Source organism: Equus przewalskii, chromosome 22 (assembly GCF_037783145.1).
Source record: "Equus przewalskii isolate Varuska chromosome 22, EquPr2, whole genome shotgun sequence".
In the NCBI taxonomy this organism is placed as follows: domain Eukaryota; kingdom Metazoa; phylum Chordata; class Mammalia; order Perissodactyla; family Equidae; genus Equus; species Equus przewalskii.
In genome coordinates, this window is record NC_091852.1 from 43,409,493 (window position 1) to 43,430,633 (window position 21,141).

The 21,141-nt window shown below is 44.2% G+C and overlaps 1 protein-coding gene across 3 annotated transcripts in view; it reads right to left on the bottom strand.

Annotated features, from left to right (window-relative positions):
* Positions 1–1,104: 1,104 nt before the first annotated feature.
* The window catches only part of MOB3B (MOB kinase activator 3B), a 184,929-nt gene continuing 164,892 nt past the window's right edge, over positions 1,105–21,141 (bottom strand). For all 3 annotated transcript variants that reach the window (XM_070590728.1, XM_070590729.1, XM_070590730.1), the window contains exon 4: positions 1,105–6,556. In XM_070590728.1, coding sequence (XP_070446829.1) covers positions 6,527–6,556 — 30 coding nt within the window. In that variant the 3' untranslated portion in view covers positions 1,105–6,526. The remainder of the gene's footprint in view (positions 6,557–21,141) is intronic.

The following is a 21,141-nucleotide window of genomic DNA, read 5'->3' on the forward strand; positions in this document are numbered from 1 at the left end:
AAGTGAAGGATCCAGGGTAAGAGGACAATGGTAACTGACCATCAGCCACATATCTGGGAGGCAATAGGGAGTGGTGAGGACAGTGGTAAACTAGAGAAACATACCCCATCTAAATGGGTCAACACCTTCTCAGCTGACTCCTGCCACTTGAAAACAAAAGCCTGGAGTTGCCAGATCTGATTTTGTAAGAGAAGCCAGAAATTCTGATTTTTATGTATCAAATTTCCCAAGTTTTAAATGTTAGTAGTTTAAAAAAAAAGAAAAGTGGTACAATACTGTGAAAGTCCAACAAAACATGCCTGCAGGCCAAATTCAGTCCACAGCCTGCCTGTCTGTCACATCTTGGTGCCCGTTTCAGACAGTGGAACTGAGAAGCAGAGAACCCTTTATATTTGTGATTGGGTTCCAGAAGCCCCACTCCTCAATGCCCTGTGTCTAGAAATCACCTTGTCACAAGTAGCTTTTGTTAGATATAGTACTCTATTGTGCTATGAGCAACAGTGGCTATTACTGGAGTCACAATTGTTATATATAGTGACTGTAAATGTACTAATAATAAACATACAGAATTCATATTTGTTTTTCCAAATATGTTAATATTTTTACCTTATATTATTTTCCAAAAATAGTTATAAGTTATATAGGAACAAATCTATAAGCCCAGTTGCAGTTCAGAAATCTGAGGCACAGAACAATTAAATATACTACCCAAGGTCACACAAGTAATGTAGTGGCAAATCTGAGATTAAAATTCAGGTTTATTTACTCTGAGTGATGAGTGTTTTTCTGTAGTCTAGACTTATTATATTTATGTCAGGTTGTTATCAAATTTAACATTGAATCCTACTGAAAGAAAAAAGCATGTATGACATTAATCTGTGGAGAAGTTGAATTACATGCATGACACCCTCCTGGGGGAAATCCGTAATAGGATAAAGGAACTTCTGAAATACAAATCTGTGAAGGTGTGTTCTCAAATAAATTTTGAATTAGTTTTTATAGAATTAATAGGTTTTTTTTTATTTACCTGTTCCAGAACCATTGCAAGATGAAGAACATCATATTTGTTAAAGAAATGAATTAGCACACAAAAAAAGACATAGATGATGGTTATGTGTCTTTTATTTGTGACATTTCAATTCCTAAGCTCACACAGAACTGATTTCATAAATATCCTTTAGTTTTATCTTGCTTTTCTAATCGATCGAATTGTGTTAGTCTGTTCTTATAACCAAACCCTTACCTTAATCACAAATGGAACTAAAAATATGGTAAGCATTTTTTTCTGAGGCAATTAGAAAAGACACTGAAAAACTTTGAAATTAGAGTACTACAAGCTAGTAAAATAGCTTAATTGTCAGATTAGAAATGGACTCTTCCCTCTAAAAGTTACAAAAATCCTTATTTATTCATTGAAAACTTCTTACCCAGAATTAATAACTTACCCAGAAAATAATTGCCTATTATAAAAGTTTTTTTGTTGATATATTTTTTTAAGGCAGGAAAAAAGATACCATTATTTCCAAAACACACTTTGTTTGGCTAATTCTAGGAGAGAATCACCTTTTCATCAAGTGCCAAAATGATCAAAGCACAAATGACAACAGTATTATACAAGTGACACATCCAACTCCTCTGGGTGATTTTGCTTTTGTACACATTTCTTGAAGACATGGCTATACTTTTCCTATGATATTTCTTTTTTTCACAGTGTGATACCCATGGGGTGTGGAAGTGATGTAGGTTAGAGACCACAGGATGTGATCTGCTTCCACCAATGACCAGAATGACGGACTCCACAAAAAGATGAGAGGAAGTCTATCCAAGTCCCTTAATGCTCTGCCAAGTAGAGAAGTGATTAAATAAAACAAAGCAGCGTAACCTTACGAGGAGTGTTAAAGGTAGGAAGGAAGGAAATTCAAGAAGATGAATCAAAATGGTTGAATATAATAAAGATTTCGTGTGGGCAAATATAACAGGAAATTTATAAATGTATACAAATCAAGTCAGCACTTAGCAAAGACACAATATAATGGAGAAAGCATGCAATAATTTTACATGTTCACTGTTGGTTACATCCATAATGCACAGTGACATCATGGAGAGCTTTGGGAAGGTTTCAAGTTGAGCTACAAAAATGTTAGCAATGGGACAACAAGACTTCCAAGAGAATTCTGTCAATGGGAGAACACTAAAGGAAAGAAGGCTGAAGGACGATTGGTAACAGTCTTCAAATATTTCATTGATATGCAATAAAGCTCTCATTTATGATGTTTTTAATGGATATGCAACTAAAGCTCTCCTTTATTATGTTTTCACTTATCTGATATCATTTTTGGATCTTTCTTAATGTGGGACACCAGAAAAGGTGAGCTGAAATTCAAAGACAATAGTTGGGCTCAAGTTGGATGGAAGGATTTCAGATGTTGCAAAGCTGTCAGTGGGTTATACCAAAGGACGCTATAGGAATTCCTGTGCCTGAAGACGTTTGAGAGAAGAATAGAATTTCCACCTGCAATATTACTGATAGGGTTTGGGAGGGTAGAAGGAATGGATTAAGAAATCTCTCAGAGTTGCTTCCATTCATGCTGGCCCTCAGAAATGAGAAAACACCTCAGGAAGTAAAAGTTAACAACCTTGGAAGCAGAAACTGACTCTAGATGACTATGTGTCAACCCATTTTTTTTTCATTGTCATCCTCCTAAGGAGTAGTTTTAGACATTTTATTACTAATCATCTCCCTATCCCCATGAAATTTTAATACCTCATACATACTTCACATACGTGTATGTACTGTGGCCCTTTGGAGGGCCATGACCCATCATAATATCTAAGATTGCTTCCCCACGCCCCACCAAAAGCAACTTTTGCACCCTTGGGCAATTACCTTCAATGAAAATGCATGCTCTCTAAAATACACCATGGGTCTGAATGGGAGGACAGCGAGGATTGGAGGAAAAAAAGTTATATATATTTCAACTCTGGCTACAGGGACCATACAAATTCTCATTAGCCAGAATACTCATGTATGGCCTGTGCAGGAAACTTCTTGCTTCTCCTTCTCTCTGGTAAATGAGAAGAGATGAATTCTTTGTCACTGCTTTATCATCTAACTGCAATGCTTGTAGTCTTTTGCAGATCCTGGACGTCTTAGAGAATGTTAAGAAAGGAATGCACATATGCACAGCCTCACACTCTATAAAATGCAGGTATCCTGAATTCAGAGCTTCATAGTGAATTATGGACCTTTCTAATGAATGGGTCAGGTAGCAACACCTGAACCCACTGATCAAGCTTAATATGAAAACAGACAACTAGACAGTATATGCTTCCTGAAGTGATGCAATAGGAAAGAAATAATATCACTAATGTAGTATTCTTGCTAAAAATGTTTAACCTGGATCTAATAAAGAGGAAATAATCAGAAAAAAATAACAGATTGTGGGACTTTCTACAAAAAACCAACCTGAACTACTTAATAATGTCAGCATCGTGAAAGAGACACACGCACACACACACACACAAAAGCAGAACTCTAGTCCATTAACTACAGAGAATGACAACTAAATGCAATGTATGATTCTTAATTGGATCCTGGATCAAAAAAAACATTATGGGGCAGGCCCCGTGGCACAGCAGTTAAGTTCGCATGTTCCACTTTGGCGGCCTGGGGTTTGCCGGTTGGGATCCCGGGTGCGGACCTACACACCGCTTGTCAAGCCATGCTGCGGCAGGCGTCCCACATATAAAATAGAGGAAGATGGGCACGGATGTTAGCTCAGGGACAAGCTTCCTCAGCAAAAAAGAAGAGGATTGGCAGCAGATGTTAGCTCAGGGCTAATCTTCCTCAAAAAAAAGAGCTATAAATATTTTGGGGACAGTTGATAAAGTATTCTAAAGTTTTACGATGTCTGCAACATATTTTGAAATGGTTCAGCAATAAGAATGTATATTTTCAGAGAAAGAAAAAATACAGAAAATGCTAACAATTAAAAAATGTTAACAATTGATGCCCACAAGTGAAGGGTATATGGATGTTCATTGTAATCTTTCCTTTTTGAAATTTCCACTTTGAGATTTCTCACAGTAAAAAAAGTAGTGGATACATGTATTACTCAACTAAAAAACATAGTGGAAAATGAAAGAGAGCCAGCCAGGTTAGGAGGAAGAAGCAGGGTGTCAGTCTCAGAGCCAGAGAGCTGGAGATGCCCGAGGCAGACACCGGAAGCTCCCGTCCTCCATTTATAATGAGACCTAAGTAAGATGTAGTCAGGCCAAAGAGACAAAAATCACTTGTAATGATTTTCTTTAGAATTTGCCAAAGTTCTGCGGGAATAGAAACACTCTGTAATTAATAAATAAGAGTGGTTTGCCAGAACTTAGCCTAGAAGAGTTGATTAGTGCAATTAGCAATATAACCAGGAGGAAATTGTTCCAAGAAGTTTAAAAAATATTTGGATTTTTAAATTGAGTGGAAATTTCATATGCACAAATAGTTAATAGAAAACAACCTTAAAAAGAATTAATAACAAATGTCTTCGGAGTCTACCATCCTACTTGATTAGGCATTACTGAAATGCAGGAACACAGTCCACTGTTTAATGCAAAACTCCTGTGGTTTTCCATGGTGAGGCGCTTCTGAGTTCCTCCCAGGGCAGGGGCTCCATGCTGTCCTTTCTTGGTCCCACTGCTGGACATTCCCACGTGGTACTTACTGCATATTGCATAGGTCGGGAATAGGGGCTCGTATTTCTCTGTTCTCTGGATCCTTAAGACAATCAGATATTCTTTCAGCCAAAAGTGATACTGGGAAAAATCTTTGCCCATCCTGTCTTCTCAAAGTTACTTAGGAAGCCAAAAAATAAGGGTATATTTGTTGTGGGCTGGAGCACAACAATACGGAGAGAGGTAGCAACATTTGGATTCCATGAGACGACTTTGATGATATGAAGCAAGGGTCGATTTGCTGGGTTAGGTCAATGTAGAATGCCCCGTGCCCAGACAGTCAGCCCTTTCTTAGTTTGGACAAAGAAAGGTTTCATGCTTTCTAGGCTGTCATGGCAGCCATAAATGGCTTTAACACACATTACGTATTAGGAAACAAAATCAGAACTATTTAGTTATTCTTTAATCAGTATTACATTAAAACACACTAATACATTCTTATCTACTTCCCTCCACCAACTGCGATTTTGTCAAATTCCAATGGAAGTACTATTACCCCTAGTCACAGGCTGTCACGGCCACCACAGTTTCGCGCATGAATCAGAGAAGGCAACATTCAACTAAAACTCACTTAGGTTTCAAAAGGCAGGATGTAGCACAGACTGCATTATTCTGTCTACTGGAATAGAAAAATTGGGACGGATGGAAGAAGGAAGTCAGCTCCAGCTCCACTGTTACCCGGGCAACTGTGGCACAATGAGAGGCGCAGAAATTAATTTTGTGCCATAAGATAACAGAGCAGCGGAGGGGGGAGCGTGGAGGAAGAGGAAGAAAACATCGGCTGGATTTAGAAACGCAGAGGGACCGTTAGGAAGGCTGTAAATCAATGAGCTGGGCGTTTCAGCTACACGCACCGAATAACCAATTGTACTTTTGTCTTTTTCAGTGAAATTTTAGTGTTAGGCAGAGTCAGCCACGACTCCCTCCCCTTTCATAAAGGACAAACGCTGCACTGATGTGGCTCAGGGCTTCTGCTGATCCTTCTTGGTCATTTATAACTTCCTTTTATTTCTCTCTCCTGGGAAACAGTAAAAAAGATCTTGAATGGAAGAGGCAAGGAATGGTGTGGTTACAAGAAACACATTCTGTTCAAGGTGAACTGGTAAATCGTCAGCCTTATACCAGCAACCACTCTCTTCCCTGTAGGTAAAGCGTGCAGACCCTGTGTGGGGCAGAGACAAGCCCCCCATGGAGTGGTCCCTGATAAAACTCCCAATTAGGGAAACTGTGTTGATGCTGCGGGCTGGGTCTCAGGTCTCTGACTTACAAGTTGGACCACAGGATCAAGGCAGGAGCTTTCCAAGACCTGAACACGAAGGCTTGTTATAGAAGAACTTGCTGAGCATCCAGAGTTCCAAAATTCACTGGGTACTTAGAAAACACGTTACAGAAAAGTCGGCCAGCGGACAAGGCAGATAAGTGGAAAACTACAAATAGGTATCTCAGTCTCTAAACCTGAATTCCAGTGAAGCTTAGGCGGCAGGTCACAGACAGGACTGTGACACGCACGGAGGGCAGCGCCGTCTTCTGGAAGATTCGGAGCCGGGAAGGTGGAGGGGCGGTCCTTCTCCCAGCCGAGGTCGGCCAGGTCCACACCTGGGGCTAGCAGCACTCAGACCGCCAAAAGCGTCCGGGGGGAGGGGAGAACGTCTCTCGGAGCCACCGTAGCCACCGCTTGTCTCCACCTCGCCCGCTTCTGGAAGGAGGTGCGCCATTTCAGCCAGGGAGCTCTCCCTCCTCCCCGCTCAGGGCTCCAGCAGGAAACAGCTTTTCTCTTTCTTCCGAAGGGTAAGCTGGGGCGTTAGTGACACATCCTGCTCGTCATCTCTTTCTGAAAAGCAGAGGGAGAAGGATGGTTAGGAGAAATTGAAAGCAGAGCAATGACTTGTTGACGGATTGTGAAAAATACCCTGGGGACCTCTGGAGCCTTTAAACACAAGGTTGCAAGCATGGCCCATGAATAAGGCTCAGTATGCAAACGTGTTGTGTTTTGCTTTTGCTTTTTAAAATCAAAACGATGTTTAAAAACTTGGCTAGCTTGCCAAAAATCCAGGTTGCTTGCTTTTTCTGAAATATTGCAAGGTCTGGAGCCACTAAGCAGCTGGAGCTGAAGAATGACTCCTCTTCAGAGGGAGAATACGCTCTCCAGTTTGCCCCAGGCCCCACCACTCTCAATTGTCTCTCCAATAGGAATAAAGTTTCACTTACTGGTAGATATAATTGGATCTAGACTGCTGTTTTTCTTAGAGTGGAGAACAATTTCTCTTTACCTAAGTTTCAGTCAAAGATGGAAAAATGAAGGGTAGCTTAAGTGGGTATAAGTCAAGCAAAGCAGGAGGAAGGACATTTCTTAACGGAAATGAAGAATATACCAGTGGGTCTGACATGCAACCACCTGGCCTTTCACCCATTTACATCACCTGCCTGGCCCTTGGGGGCATTTACAGATCTTAACGTGTCATCCGTTCTCTTTCTCTGGGCCTCTGCACAGGCTGAGACCCTTGCCTGTGGCCTGTTTCTACCACACCCTGTCCTCTTTACTTGACTACCACTCATGTTCCCAACTAAGCCAAGATGACTTTTACCAGCCTGGAAGACCATCCGACCCTCCCACCCCACCCCCTGTAGAGTTAGCCACACCCCCACCTGTGCCCACCTGGAGTGGCATGCAATGAACTGGTTTATACATGTGTGTGTGCATGGAGGATGGGGGTGTCTGTTAGCCCTGCTTGACTGTGAGCTACTGCCAGATAAAAGAAATCTTCATTCGATCACTATATATGCTTTCATCCTGTATCCCCCACCCTTAGCACAGAGCCTGGCACAGGCTGGTGGCCCCTCTTTCATCCTCAAGAATGGGGCCTGGATAGCAAGCTGGCAATGAGCCCTGTGCCATGCTCAGGGAGGACACGTTTCATGTCATTTTAATTAGGTGAACGAGCTGCTTCCATGTTCCACCTGCTGCAGAGCTGATGCCAGCTGCTACATCTCTTGCTCACTGACCCTGGGTCACCCCAGCCTATAAAACAGAAAACATCTGAGTAAGAGGAGATGGCAAACAGGAGTGCTCAGGGAGTCTTAGAAAGCATGCCAGCAGGTTGGTTAAAGAAAGAACATATGTGGTGGAATCTAGGCACTTTCACACCCCTATAATATTATTCGATACAAGCAAGTACATAGAGATACATATATTGAAAAATTAAATGACCATTTACGATGCTTATTGCTTGTACTATGGACCAGGTTGCTGTTTGCAAGGAGCTACAATCTATCCGGGAGAAAGACATGTAGATCACAAGCCAAAATACAATGACACAAATGCAGATATTTAGAGGAGGAGAGGCCATGAGGCCTGGTAGAATCAAATGCACCCACATTTAGATCCCATTTCTGCCCTTACTACCCCTGTGTGACCTCCCCTAGCCTTTGGGTCTTTGGCTGAAATACCCCTTTTTAAGGATACCTTCCCTAACCTCCGAGATAGGGCACGGCCTCCTCTTCTACTTTCCTAGCATCTTCCTTCACAACTGGACTAGTCTATTATTTGTTTCATTCTTGCCTCCTGGATTCATCCCATGTAAGATCCTGTAAGAGCCACAGAGGAAGGGGCTGTGTCTGCTGTTTGCTGCTGGATTCCCAGTGATGTTCAATAAATGTTTAATTAAGCAATGAATGGGCCCTCAGTCTCCTCATCTGAGAAGTGGAATGCTGATATTCTCCTGGGAAGGTGATTGGGAAGGTTAAAAGTCTTAACATATGCATGAACTCAGTATTCATTCGTTCCCTTTTTTGGTCTCTTCAGAAGCACGAACATGGCAGCCCTCACTTCGTGCTGGGGAAAGAGGCTTGAGAGACTTCTCTGATAATGTACTCAGAGATGGGCTCCAAAATTTGGAGGAGAAGGAGCCTGATGGATGAGGGTGGGAGAAAGATCTGAAAAATAGGGGCTACAGTGGAGGGAAGAGTGGCCAGGGTGCAGCCCGCCCGGGATCTGGGGTTGCTGTTGCTGGAGCAAAGGGGCCGAGAAGGACGAGGCCAGTGGTGGCGGGCAGGCAGCTAAATGCGCAACTGTTCAAATAAGGACCCACAGCCTGGTGGGAGGAACGGAAATAAACGACGACCTTAAAGCGAATCTGCTGTTCCTTTGTTAAGCTTCCAAAAGTTCTTGTGTCTTTGGTTAACTTTTGATGACAGAGATGGGAAAAATAAGGTGGGAATGCCTTGTGTGTGTGTGTGTTTGTGTATGAAAGAGAGAAGGAAAGAGTGAGTGAGGGAGGGATCATGGGATGAACACAATTTTGGCTTTATAACTAATTCTGTACTTATTTGCAATGGGTCAATATTTTCGGAAAGAAAGGAACTAGCATTTCTTAAGCACCCATTAAGCTTTCGGATGGTTATATCATTGCATCTGTAATCTAAGAGAAGGAATGATCCCATTTGACAGAGAGGAATCCGGTCCTCAGAGCAGAAGTGGTTTGCTCTGGGTGGATAGGTGGCTGCAGAGCCTAAACAGTAACAGTTGCTTCCATGAAACAAAGGTCCATCACTCCCAGTGTCCCTTGCGGCTCTATAGACATTACCCCATGTAACTCTTACCCTAATCCTGTGGAGGAAGAGCTGCCATCCCCATTGGACTGATGAGGAAACAGGCTCAGAGAGGGACAGTCACTTCTCAAAGTGCCACAGAGAGTGGCAGGGGTGGGATTTCAGCAGAGGTCCATCTGAGTGCAAAGGCCAGCTCTTTCCACTACACCAGGTGACACATTCTTATGAGTATGCATTTGGATGATTTTGACATATGTTAATTGACATACATGAATTATAGATGGTTGCAATCATTCCTGACTTTTCAAAATGCCAAGGAGATATTTTTTCTTAACGCAGACTGATGCCACTTTGAATTACAAGTGCAATGGGTAAATACTAAAACGATTATGCCACTAAAAGACTGTAGACACTAGAAATATGGAAGAGTTTAGAAAAAAAAAACAAAAAAGCAGAAGAGGGAACAGTTTGAGAGCGGATATGCGACTTCAGCAGAGCTGCTGGGTTAGTCTGTGAAAGGCAGGACCAGCGCTTTCCTCACCACACCGCAACCTCCAAATGCAGGTGGGAAACTGTTTATTGGGATGCCTCTCAACATTCTTATAGGGGAGGAATGGTTGAAATAACAGATCAGAAGCGAGGAAGGCTGTCTCAGCTCCATCCACCCTTCAAAAGCCTACAGCCCTTCAAAGGTGTATTCTAGCACTTCCCCATTGGGTGGCGCCAATGAGCTGGTTAAGAAACAGCTGGTTCTGAGATTAAAGAACAAAAACCAAAAAGCTGGCCAATCCTGGGTTACAGAGCTTTCCTCATCAGAGTTTCCCCGCAGGCATAAATCAGCATGGCCAAACACATTCCTTCCTACTGGGGAGAGTGGCCTGAACAACTTCTGGGCAGGTTGCTCCTTAAAGACAAATTTGCCATTGCAGGAGTTCCCTGAAGGCAGTATTCTGGCAGGTCACTGAAGAACTCCAAAGGTGCTTAAGAGGCTTCTGCACAGGTGATTAGAATTTTCTGAGAAACGTTCATCAAGACTGTATTTGGCTTGTATAGGAAGGTTTTTTTAAGCCCCAAGATTCTAAAAAATCCATTCTTAAGAAAAGAGTAAAGCCAGGTTTTGGTTGTGCTCCCTGGGTATCATTTGCTTTAACATGAGGTGAGGCAGTAATGGATTGTGTAAAGTTCCTGGTCCCCCAGTGTCAACAGAACAAATTCCGCACTCTGCAGCCTGACAGACAAAGCTGTTCACACCCAGGACCCACCCACCCCTCTGCTCACCTCGTGTTGAACCCCACTCACCACACCCGCTTGGTCTCCTACAGTCCACGGTCTATCAAGGTTTCTAGTAGGTTCTCATGGGCTGTTTCTTCTATCTGGGAAATGCCTGGCAAATTTTGGTATCCTTCGAGATCCAAGTGTCAGCTCCCAGAAGGGCTTAACTGGCTCCCTTCTTGGGTTCCCTCATCACTTTGCACACACTTGCATCTCATCACTTGCCACCAGCATTGGAATTCATCATTTCATTTTCGCCGAATCTGAGAGGAGCCTTAAAACTTTGTTCTATGTTAATGTATGAAGAGGGATATTTTGGTCAAGTCACATAACAGTATATATAATTTGATCTGATTACTTTGGGAAAATATAAACAAAATATGAGTCCAATGTGATGGGTTTATCTCTGGGTGAATGACTCGATATATGTTTTCCATTTCTGATTATTTTCCTTTTGCATATTCTCTGGATTTCTAGCCCTGAGCTAATATCTGCCGCCAATACTCCTCTTTTTGATGAGGAAGACTGGCCCTGAGCTAACATTGTGCCCATCTTCCACTACGTTATATGTGGGATGCCTGCCACAGCATGGCTTGATAAGCAGTGTGTAGGTCCGTGCCCAGGATCTGAACCAGTGAACTCTGGGCCCTGGAAGCCAAGCATGCGAACTTAACTGCTGTGCCACTGGACCAGCCCCTATTCTCTGGATTTTCAGGTGTTTTTAATACACATGTAATTTTTTCTAAGAAAATCAGCTCCAGTAATTGAAAAAAACAACAAAAAGAGAAGTAGACCAAATCCCCAAATTAAAATCATGTTTTCTTTTAGAAATGAAGTTAAAATGACTTTTGCCTTGTTTTTGTGGGGAATGGTGGTGGTGGAAGAAATAAGCATACCTTTTGCATGAGATGCTCAGCCTCTTCCGTTCTGATTTAAAAACTTTTAAACTAAAATAGAGATATTTGCTAGCCTTTGCAACAAGTTTTTTGATATACATAGAACAAACTCACGTGAACTCTAAGGGTCAAATCTCTCATCTCTCAGTGCAGCCATTTTCAGGACTGGTAGTGAAGAGCAGGAAATAAGTGGTCCAGAAAAGTAAAATGACTCATTCTAGGTCACACCAATAATTTCTGACCCAGCCAAGACTACAAGGAAACCAACGGACTCTTTAGTTTATTACACTCTCCCATCATACATTTTAGTAACCTATCTTTATATGGAAGAGATAAAGAAAAAACTTAGATGTCTACTGGGTGTCAGTCATCACACTGGCATAGCAGTTTTCATCAGTTAACATTAGGAATTATGAAACAAGCCCCGAAAAACAGTGACAAAATTGCAGGATCACAGACTCCTGGTAGAGCTAGGAGGACACTTGGGTATTATCTAGTCCAAGACCTTCACTTCAGAGACGTGAAAATAGACCATGAGAGAGTAAGCCACTTGCCTAAGGTGGCACGACTAATTAATGCCAGAGCTGGGACTCCTGGCCTGTGGACTCTCTGCACACCCCCTCGATTCTAGAGAGGCACCTTGTTGGGCCGGCTCAGCGTGCTTCAGGCTAAGTCCCTCCGGCATTATTGGCTGTTCTTAAGCTAAACTCCTCTAATGGCTCTCCACAGTTTTCAAACGAAGTCCCAACTCTATCATACAATGCTCTTCTTGATCTGGACCCTTCTCAACTCCTCAGCCTCATTCCCCATCACTCCCCAGCTCGCCTCTCCTGTTCAACCCACAGCAATTTCCATATATCTGCTTTCATTTGGCCCTCTCTTTCCAGAACACATTTCTCCCAACTCCAACATCCTTCAAGGCTCTTGATCGGTGTCACTTGCTCAGGCACACCTTCTCGTATCTTCCCCACCCTGTCCCCAAGAAGTCTTAGGCGCTCCTCTTCTGGTTCCCCGAGTGCCGGGAGCACCTTTCACATTGTTCTGTGGGAGGTTATCACCGTCCTGGTTCAGGGCAGCACGAGACCGCTCTTGAAGAGAGGAATCATACCATGTTTCTGTTTGGACCCTCATGTATAAGACCTGGCACATACCAGATGCTTAAAAAAATTTGTTAATTAGACTAAATCCAATGAAGAAGAACAATGATTAGGTCTATAGACCCAGTCAAATGAGAGGCGGAGGGAACTATGCATTGAGTACCTATGGTGGTGGCGCTTGTATTTATTTTGTGTACTTCTTTCTCAAAACTCTGTGACGTGGGCAGTCTTTTCTCATTTACAGATGAGGAAATGGAGGCTCAGGGAACTGAAGTATCTTGCCCCAGTTCACATACCTAGCAAGTGGAAGAATATGGATTTGAACCCAGATTTGGTTGACTCAAAAACAAGTAAACAAACGAAAACCATGCTGTTTCCATTACTCCGCTGCGGGGGCGGTGGGGGGGGGGGGGGGCGGGGGAAGAACTGAGGCTCTTTCTTTTTCCTAGTGTTTTAACATATATTAGGAATAGAAGTGCCACAAGAGCATTTTAAAGCCTATTTCCTTTTTTTTTTTTTTTAATTTACCAACTTCCTGCTAATTCTGAGAAACAAGAAGAAAGGAAAGGAAGAAATATTGGAAATAAAGCAATGATTGAGGAAGAACGGGACACAAAGAGACAAAAGGAAGGTGGGTGGAGAAGGCAGTGTGGTCAGCAGAAGGAGAACACTGTGCTGAAAACTTGGTGAAATGACCTTTGTGTAAATGGACTCGCCTTCTCCAATAGCAGAGCTTCTTCAGCACATTTAAAGGTAATATGTTAAGGTGATGGTTGCCAAAAAGACACGAAAGAAAAGCGGTGAGTGCACCACAAAAGGCAGTTGGACCTGGTGCTCCTTTTATAAAGCGCTTTTTTGCCCACCAACCGGCAGCCCGGCTCAGGCCCCCAGTCCACCTGCCCCCATGCTGGAGGCGGCCAGGCCTCACCTCTCCTCAGCCCCCAGGCTCCTCTCAGGTAGAGACAGGCTTGGGAAAGAGGGCTTGAACTGCATCACAAAGTACAGGGACACCATTTCTGGCTGGGCTGGAGGATGAGGGTGTGGGTAATGCCAGATCCCTATAATCAGGAAGAATTTCATTCCCCACAGCGGGTCAGAAAGATGGCTTTCTGTGGTGCCTTTCATCCTTCAAATTCCATTTCTTAGAGATTTAAAAACCTCCAAGTGGTATCCATATTGCCCATTTGTTTCTTTTGTTATCGGCTATTTTTTTCTTCCCCTAAGTGCATGGATTGACAATGTTAACCATCTTGAAAATTCTACTTCTCTCATGGGTCTTGCCCCCTTCCCCCCTCCATTTCAAACAACTGGGCTGGCTGTGTCTGCCAAGATTCCACCAGAACCATCCCTGACCCACCTGCCCCTCCAGGGTCCTCCGCTCCTGCCAACACCCGTTCCCCCAGGCCATGTTTCTACACTGGAGGCCAGGCAGATATTTTGCTATTTCCTTGTCTCAAAATCTAACCCAGCGGTAGCAAAAGCAAGTCCCTTTGGAACTAGCAGTTTTCCTGGAGGAGCGAGGAGGATGAGAACAGGAAGAAATGCGAGTTGGCATCAGCAAGGGATGCTGTGACGGTCAGCTAAACCACGTGGGTCAGCTTGAGGCAATTTCTGACTGTAGACAGGAACAAAGATTCGATGAGGCTTCTTCTAGCATCATGACACTATGAGAAGCATCGCCATACTGGCATCAAAAGAATTCCAAGGATGGGCAGGTGTGGGTTTAGGGGCTGTAGATTCAGAAGAGGAAGTGGTATTGTGCTAAGGCATTTGATTATAAGATTCAGAATCAGCTGTTGTTTCCTAATCATCAAGTGTGAAGGGCTCAGAATTTCCTGTGATACCACGTTGCCCTGTGATTCCAATGTGTAGCCAAGGTCAACGGTGGAGAAGCACTCTCTAATCTCTGCGTGTGTCATCAACAGAGCTGCTGCAAATCCAAAGAGGCATACACTTGTTTCCACTCATCTCCATCTCCTAGCAGATAAAGTCCCAGCGACTTCCAGTGACTGCAAGGATGGCGGGATCTGCCTCCCTCTTCTCTCCAGCCTCGCACACCCCTTGCGTGTTTGTTTCTGTGTCTTGCATGCTTGTTTCTTTTGCAAGGACAGCCCCTTTCCTTCACCTGCCCAGAACACTCCTGTGCATCCTTTCATGCCCTGCTTCCATGTCTGTGAGGGTGCAAGCTGCCCAGATGGGAGACAGAGCACTCAGAGAAAGGGAACAGGACTCAGGGGGCAAGGAAAGACAGAAAGAGAGAAAGAGGATCCCAGGACCCCAGAGCTGGTTGCTAAGGATGTGGCCTGGCAGCTAGCCCTCCCGCAGACAGGGGGCGCAGTTCTGCCCTGAAGGACAGCGTCGCACTTCCAGGGGGAGCCCAGGAAAATGGCAGCCTGCTTGCTGCAGGGAAATCCCCAGGATAAGAGAGAAGAGAAAAAAGGAAAAGAAAAACAAACACGCAGATACAAAACATTCCCAACTGCTCTCCAGCCCATTCCCTGTGGGAAAGCTGGACGGCTGAAGGTGGAAGCAGCAGTGGGGTGGGGGCAGCTCCCTCCCGCCTGCCCTGCTCTCAGGACCACAGCTGTCCAGATGAGGTCAGCTCTCCCCTCGTTGTGGAGTGTTTCTCCTCTCACTTTCTAGAATCCAAATAGCTGTGTGTATCAGAGAGAATAAGATTGGCCTTTTCCCAAATGCCTTGACAATTCCAGGGGAAGGGCCCCTCCAAGCCCAGCTCCCTTGGGTATGCAGGTTATTCCATGGCTGGGGCCTCCTGGGGCATGACTTTCTCAGGAGCCCTCAGGTCTGCAGGGCCGAACAAGAGAGGAGGATTCCTCCTTCACCCAGAGCAGGGCCACTCTGTACATTTCCAGGTGCATGGACCCAGTTCAGTCTCCTCACTGAACTGGACCATTCTGAGCTGGTTCCGGGAGCCTGGGGAAGTTTGGAAACACCCTGACCCTGCATGGAGGATCTCTGAGGTGCCCTCCCCCTGGGCTCAGAGCCCTCCACTCCTGTCCTCAGGGCCTTTGAAGCCAGAGGATGCAGGTCCTCCCCAGTGGTCCTGGGGCGGGGCTTCTGGTCTGGAAGCTTCTGTTCAGGAGGGCAAACTGACCAGGAAGTAAAGAGCATGTGTCTTGGGTGAGGATCCAGCATGGAGCCTAAAGATTTTTTTAAAACTCTTTTTCTTAACATAGTTGTGTCTTATTTATTGGGAATTGAGAGAAAGAATTCCAGTAGGAGCCTGACACTAGCCACCCTAAATGAGTCTTGGAACGAGGCATTATACAGATAAATAACTTGAGGAATGAATGAATGAAGTAGTGTCGAGTCACAAAAGATGGAGTGGGCAAGATGCGGCAGCAGTGTAAGAGCCTTAATCGATTAACAAAATTGTACCGTGCTCCCCACAGAGCAGTATCTAGCACTTCCTGCGCTTTTTCTGCGTGCCACGTTCTGTGCTCAAGGCTTCCCATTCATGATTTCATTCAGTCCTCACTGCAGGCTGAGGTAGCAAGTGGTGTCATCCTCACTTTACACAGGAGAGAACTGAGGTTAAGTCCTTTGGTCAAAGACACATAGCTAGTAATTAGGCTGGCCAAGGTTAAAACTTGAAAACCTGTCTTCCTTACTAGTTCACTATATCCCAAGGGATCGTGCGAATAGATCTTCATTCATGTCTGTATGAGCTTTCAGCTGAATCCCCTTGAGTCAGCTGCCATACAAAGCCAGCCCTGGCCACAGGGACAGGGACTTGGTCAATGGAACCATGCACGGGCGGCCCATAGCCAGGGCCACTGTTTCTCCTTGCTAATATGCCAAAGTCTGAATTCTCATAAGGCAGGCAGGGCGGCCAGACAACAAAAATTTTTTAAAACTTCTCCCAACTTAAAGTATATATGGGATCCAGCCAGCACACAGGAATTAGAAATGTTCTTTCTGCTTTCTTTTAGGAATGTGGGTGGCAAATAAGCCAAAAGAAATAAAAATAGAAACATGGCAGGGCCAGACCTCCCTAAACAGGAAAGAACAATATTTATTTGATTAGTTCTGTTCTTAAACAGCAGTCCACATTACTGACATGGACGGCGTTTCCCTATGGAGGGGTGTGTGTATGAATGTATGCACACGTATGCACGCCCCCAAGCACATGTATACATATGCATGCATAGATGAACACACAGAGCGACCACCCATGGAGAATATTTATTCATACGATACAAGAATCAAACTACTCTTCTTTTCCCAAATCCTGCAAACATTAAAAATCAGTCATTTTATGTAAACATATCCAGTCTCTTGATTTACACTGGTTCTTAGAAAGGCAGAGCTGCACATTTTTGAAGCTCTTTTATTGAACCACAGGAGATGGGTTATGGACACACGGCAGGCTGCCTCACAATGTCTCATGAAAGCAAGAGCATGAATCAAAACATTTTGCCGTCACTGCATTTCTCAAGATCTCCTCACCAAAGCCCCACAGGCCCCCATTCTGCCACGCTGTGCTTTTTAACAACCTGACTCACTCTTCAGAACTACCTGCCACGTCCTCCCCTATCCAATCCTTATCACTGGCGCACTCTTAGCTCCTGACCGTGACCACGCATCCATCAGCGTGATGCTATCGGTAACCCAATGAGCACAGTCTCGGCCCTCGCGGGCTGTCAGCCGTTCCTCCTCCCTCCTCCCGTCTCTGGCTGCCCACCCCCTCCACAGCCTGGCTGGAGGTCCTCACAGCTCCAAGGGGTCTGACTTCCTCCCTTCCACACTTCGCATTTGTCAGCACAGCTGGATTGCTTCTGGCAGATGCTCCTTATGCCCCTTGTTTTGGGATGAGCAAAGGGTGATCGAATGCACCCACCCCCTTAGAGGGATGTAACAGATTTCAACATGGCCCAGTGCCCACCTGTTGGGGTGCCCAGCTCTTCGAAGACTGGATGTGGGAGGGCAGGGGAAGGAATTCTCCCCTTACTTCTGTCACTTGGCTTTTTCATCAGGGTGGGGAGGGAAAGGCACCGGCTGGTGAGGGTAGGCTGCAGGCGCAGACTTTTATTTGTTCTGAAAGAAGCTTAATGGGTCCAACTCTTAATGATGTTCAAGAGAACCCGAAGAAATAGGATTTGTCGTTTGGGGTGTGTCCTGAACTTTCAGGGCATGGGTCCCTAGAGAAAGAATTTACCTCCCCAGGGAAAACAAAGAATTCCACAGAAGCCATTCAGCCTAGCTGAATTCACCACAGGACAGAGCTTGCCATCACTTAATAAGACCTCTATTGTGTGTCTGGTGAAAACACATGGAGATTTTTCTTCCTCAGAGAGCCTGTAATTTAGGAAGTTTGTAGTTTTTTAACAGTCTCATTCCTTTGGTAGGATCAAAGTATTATGTTAATGGAGTAAATAGACATGACACAAAGTGAATTTTCATTTTAATAAAATAAGATTGCTTGCTAGGAGTTTGGCAACCACCAAGTGAAATGGGTTCTCAAGCTCTCGTAGAGAGAAATATAGCCTCCTCAGGGCTTTAGGGGCTGGTCACCGTTTCGTGTCCCACTTAGTCACTGACTCTCATCTCTGTGGGATGGCCATTATGTTTCCCTATGGAGAAACTGAAAGTTGGACACATTAGCGACTTGCCCAAGGTTGCATGTTAATACTTGGCAAAGCGAGAATTTGAACCGAGATCTGTCATTCAGATCTTGTCAAAGGGCCTTGGAATCCTGTTTTTCCTCTACATGAGGGGCGAGGAAACTACAGCCCACAGCCCAAATCCAGACCACACCTGTTTTGTATGGCCCAAAAGCAAGAATGACTTTTACATTTGTAAATGGTTTTAAAAAAAAATCAATAGAAGAATAAAATCTCATGACACCTGAACATTACATGACATTCAAATTTTCACATCCACAAATGAAGTTGTATGGGAGCACATTCACACCGATGGGTTCATGCACTGTCTGGGGCTGCTTGCCCACTTCAGTGGTGGAGTTGAGTAAGTGCAACAGAGACCATTTATGGCCCACAAGCCAAAACATTAGGATCTGGATCTTTTTTTTTATTTTTAGGAAGATTAGCCCTGAGCTAACATCTGCCGCCAATCCTCCTCTTTTTGCTGAGGAAGGCTGGCCCTGAGCTATCATCCATGCCCATCTTCCTCTACTTTATATGTGGGACGCCTGCCACAGCATGTCTTGATGAGCAGTGCCATGTCCGCACCCAGGATCCGAACCAGCGAACCCTGGGCCGCAGAAGTGGCCGCGGTGCACTTGACCGCTGCACCACGGGGCCAGCCCCAGTATCTGGATCTTTTCAGAAAAAGTTTGCTGACCCTGCGGATACCACGAGCAGTGTGACTCTATCGTTTTAAAGCCCAGGTGGTTATAAATGGGTGCCCAAGCTGCCTTTCCAAAGTCACGTGGCCATAAACAGTCCACTATTTCTCCTATCTTGGGAGGGCAGTGATGCTACATCAGTAAGAAGACACATTTCGAACAAGAATGGAGTAAACTCCGCACGTGCCTACAGTCCCTTAGAAACTTCCACAGCTGTCAGAGAGCGGGACGAGGCGAGCCTTTCTCTTTTTAGTCTCAGATTCCCAATTAATGAACCATGAAAACAACATGAATTTTACATAAAGGGAACGTGCTTTGGAGGCCAAGGCAATTTTTACTTGTTAGGGCTGCTTCCTTACTTGCTCTTCTGATATTTTATTACGTAACTATAATTTTAGACTTTTTAGCAATAGAGGTCACTATGTGGCACTGCTGTCACTCTGTTTTGCTCCCAATGTAAGAGGGAGATTGTCTAATGTATTGAGAGTTGCGAGCAGCACTGCCTCTGCTGAAGAGAAATGAAAGCAGATACCATTTTCCTTTGCATACTTTTTGTTCCCCTTTCTGGCCTCAACTGCACATCCTAAAGACCTGGCTCACACGTGAAAAAACATTAAAAAATAAAATAATAAGAACCATACGTATCAAGATGAAAAGTTCTGGAGATGGATGGGGGTGATAGTTGAATAACGACGTGTGCATGCTTAATGACACTGAACTGTAAACTTAAAATAGTTAAGACGGCACATCTTGTATTATATGTATTTTACCGTAATTTAAAATAAAACTAAACGACAATGAAAAAGACGGCATAGATACCAATTTTGGAAGAAATAATTTCAAAGCTTCAAGGAAGAATACAATTCCATTAACACAATGAAAAAAAAATACTCAGAGAAGGCATTTTCAAAGATTTGAAGCTTTATCAGGAAAAAATGAGTATTAGCATGTGTGTGTCTGTGCACATGTGTGTGCTTGTGCTCCAAGAACACGTGCATGTCCAACTAATTAAATTCCTCTGTTATTGCTGTCAATATTGGAAACGAAAATGTTTATAAGAATTCTTCCATTTGGAACAATGTGTCTCTATTAATGCAAATGCCAAGCACCCTTGCACCATCAACAGAAACCAAAATAAAGAGTAACTATGTCTGAGAACCTCTTATAACGCTAACATCTCACACCAGTGACACCAAGCAGAAAACCACACTCAGTGAGCACTTATTAAGATTCCTCTGTAGTGTATGTACAAAGGCTGTTGTAACCACTAGGGAAGCAGTGAGTTCCAAAAAAAGAGCAAACCACAATAGAAACCTTATATTAAAAATGGAATTTAGATACGAGCAGGAGTGCCAACTTTAATGACAAGTCTTCCTCTTCAATCATTAGGGCCATAAAACGAAAACCAGCGTATGTTAGATGTGGGTAAACAGCATATTTGACTCCTGTCCATTTGCCAATGTTTTTCAAAGATGAATAGATAAAATCTCTTGAGTGTGCTGTGAGTATGCTGGTATTTTCTGCCAGTTCCCTAGAGCAGAGGTGGTATACGACGGGGTTTCTGAAGGCTCTGTTTGGAGTAGGCATATACAATAACAACAGCTGCTGACGGCCGGGGCTTGGCAGCAACGGGGTCAACAATCTAAATGCCAACTGGCGATGACACTGGTCGTGTCAAGTGAAGCCAATGATAAAGGAACAGATGTGACTGTGCCTTGTTGCCTGCAGCAGTACAGCCCCTGCAGACCAGCAATGGTGATGGAGCAGAGAGCAGTACGGTATGAAGTTGACATCAACCTAATCAAATGGCCATTGCTTTGTCTGCTTCACACAAACCCCGTACACCCCAAACATGCCACCCGCCCTCCCGCATGTTTCACTTCCTATGCTTGGATGTTCTGGGTTTTCGAGATAAGGAAAAACTCTAAAAGTAACACTCCAAGTGCAGACACTGAATGTGTAATGGGCCAGACTCTCGCCTGCCCACCACAGTCTCTGTTTAAGGCAGGAATGCAAGACGATGGCCCCTAGGCAAATTGTACTCCTAGGAAGAGTTGGTTAGGCCTGTAGATTTAAAAATAAAATACAAGAACCGCTCTAATCGGTTGCCACCATTTAAAATTCTGGAGAGTTCACCTAAAATGTTGGAGCTCCAATTTCTTTTGATTTGGAAACCCCGGGTCTCTGCTCTCCCACTGAAACCACAAGCTGGGGTTGCATGGTGCCTGCTCCCACAGCTTCCTATCACTACCGGCTTGCTAACTCACAGGTGCGA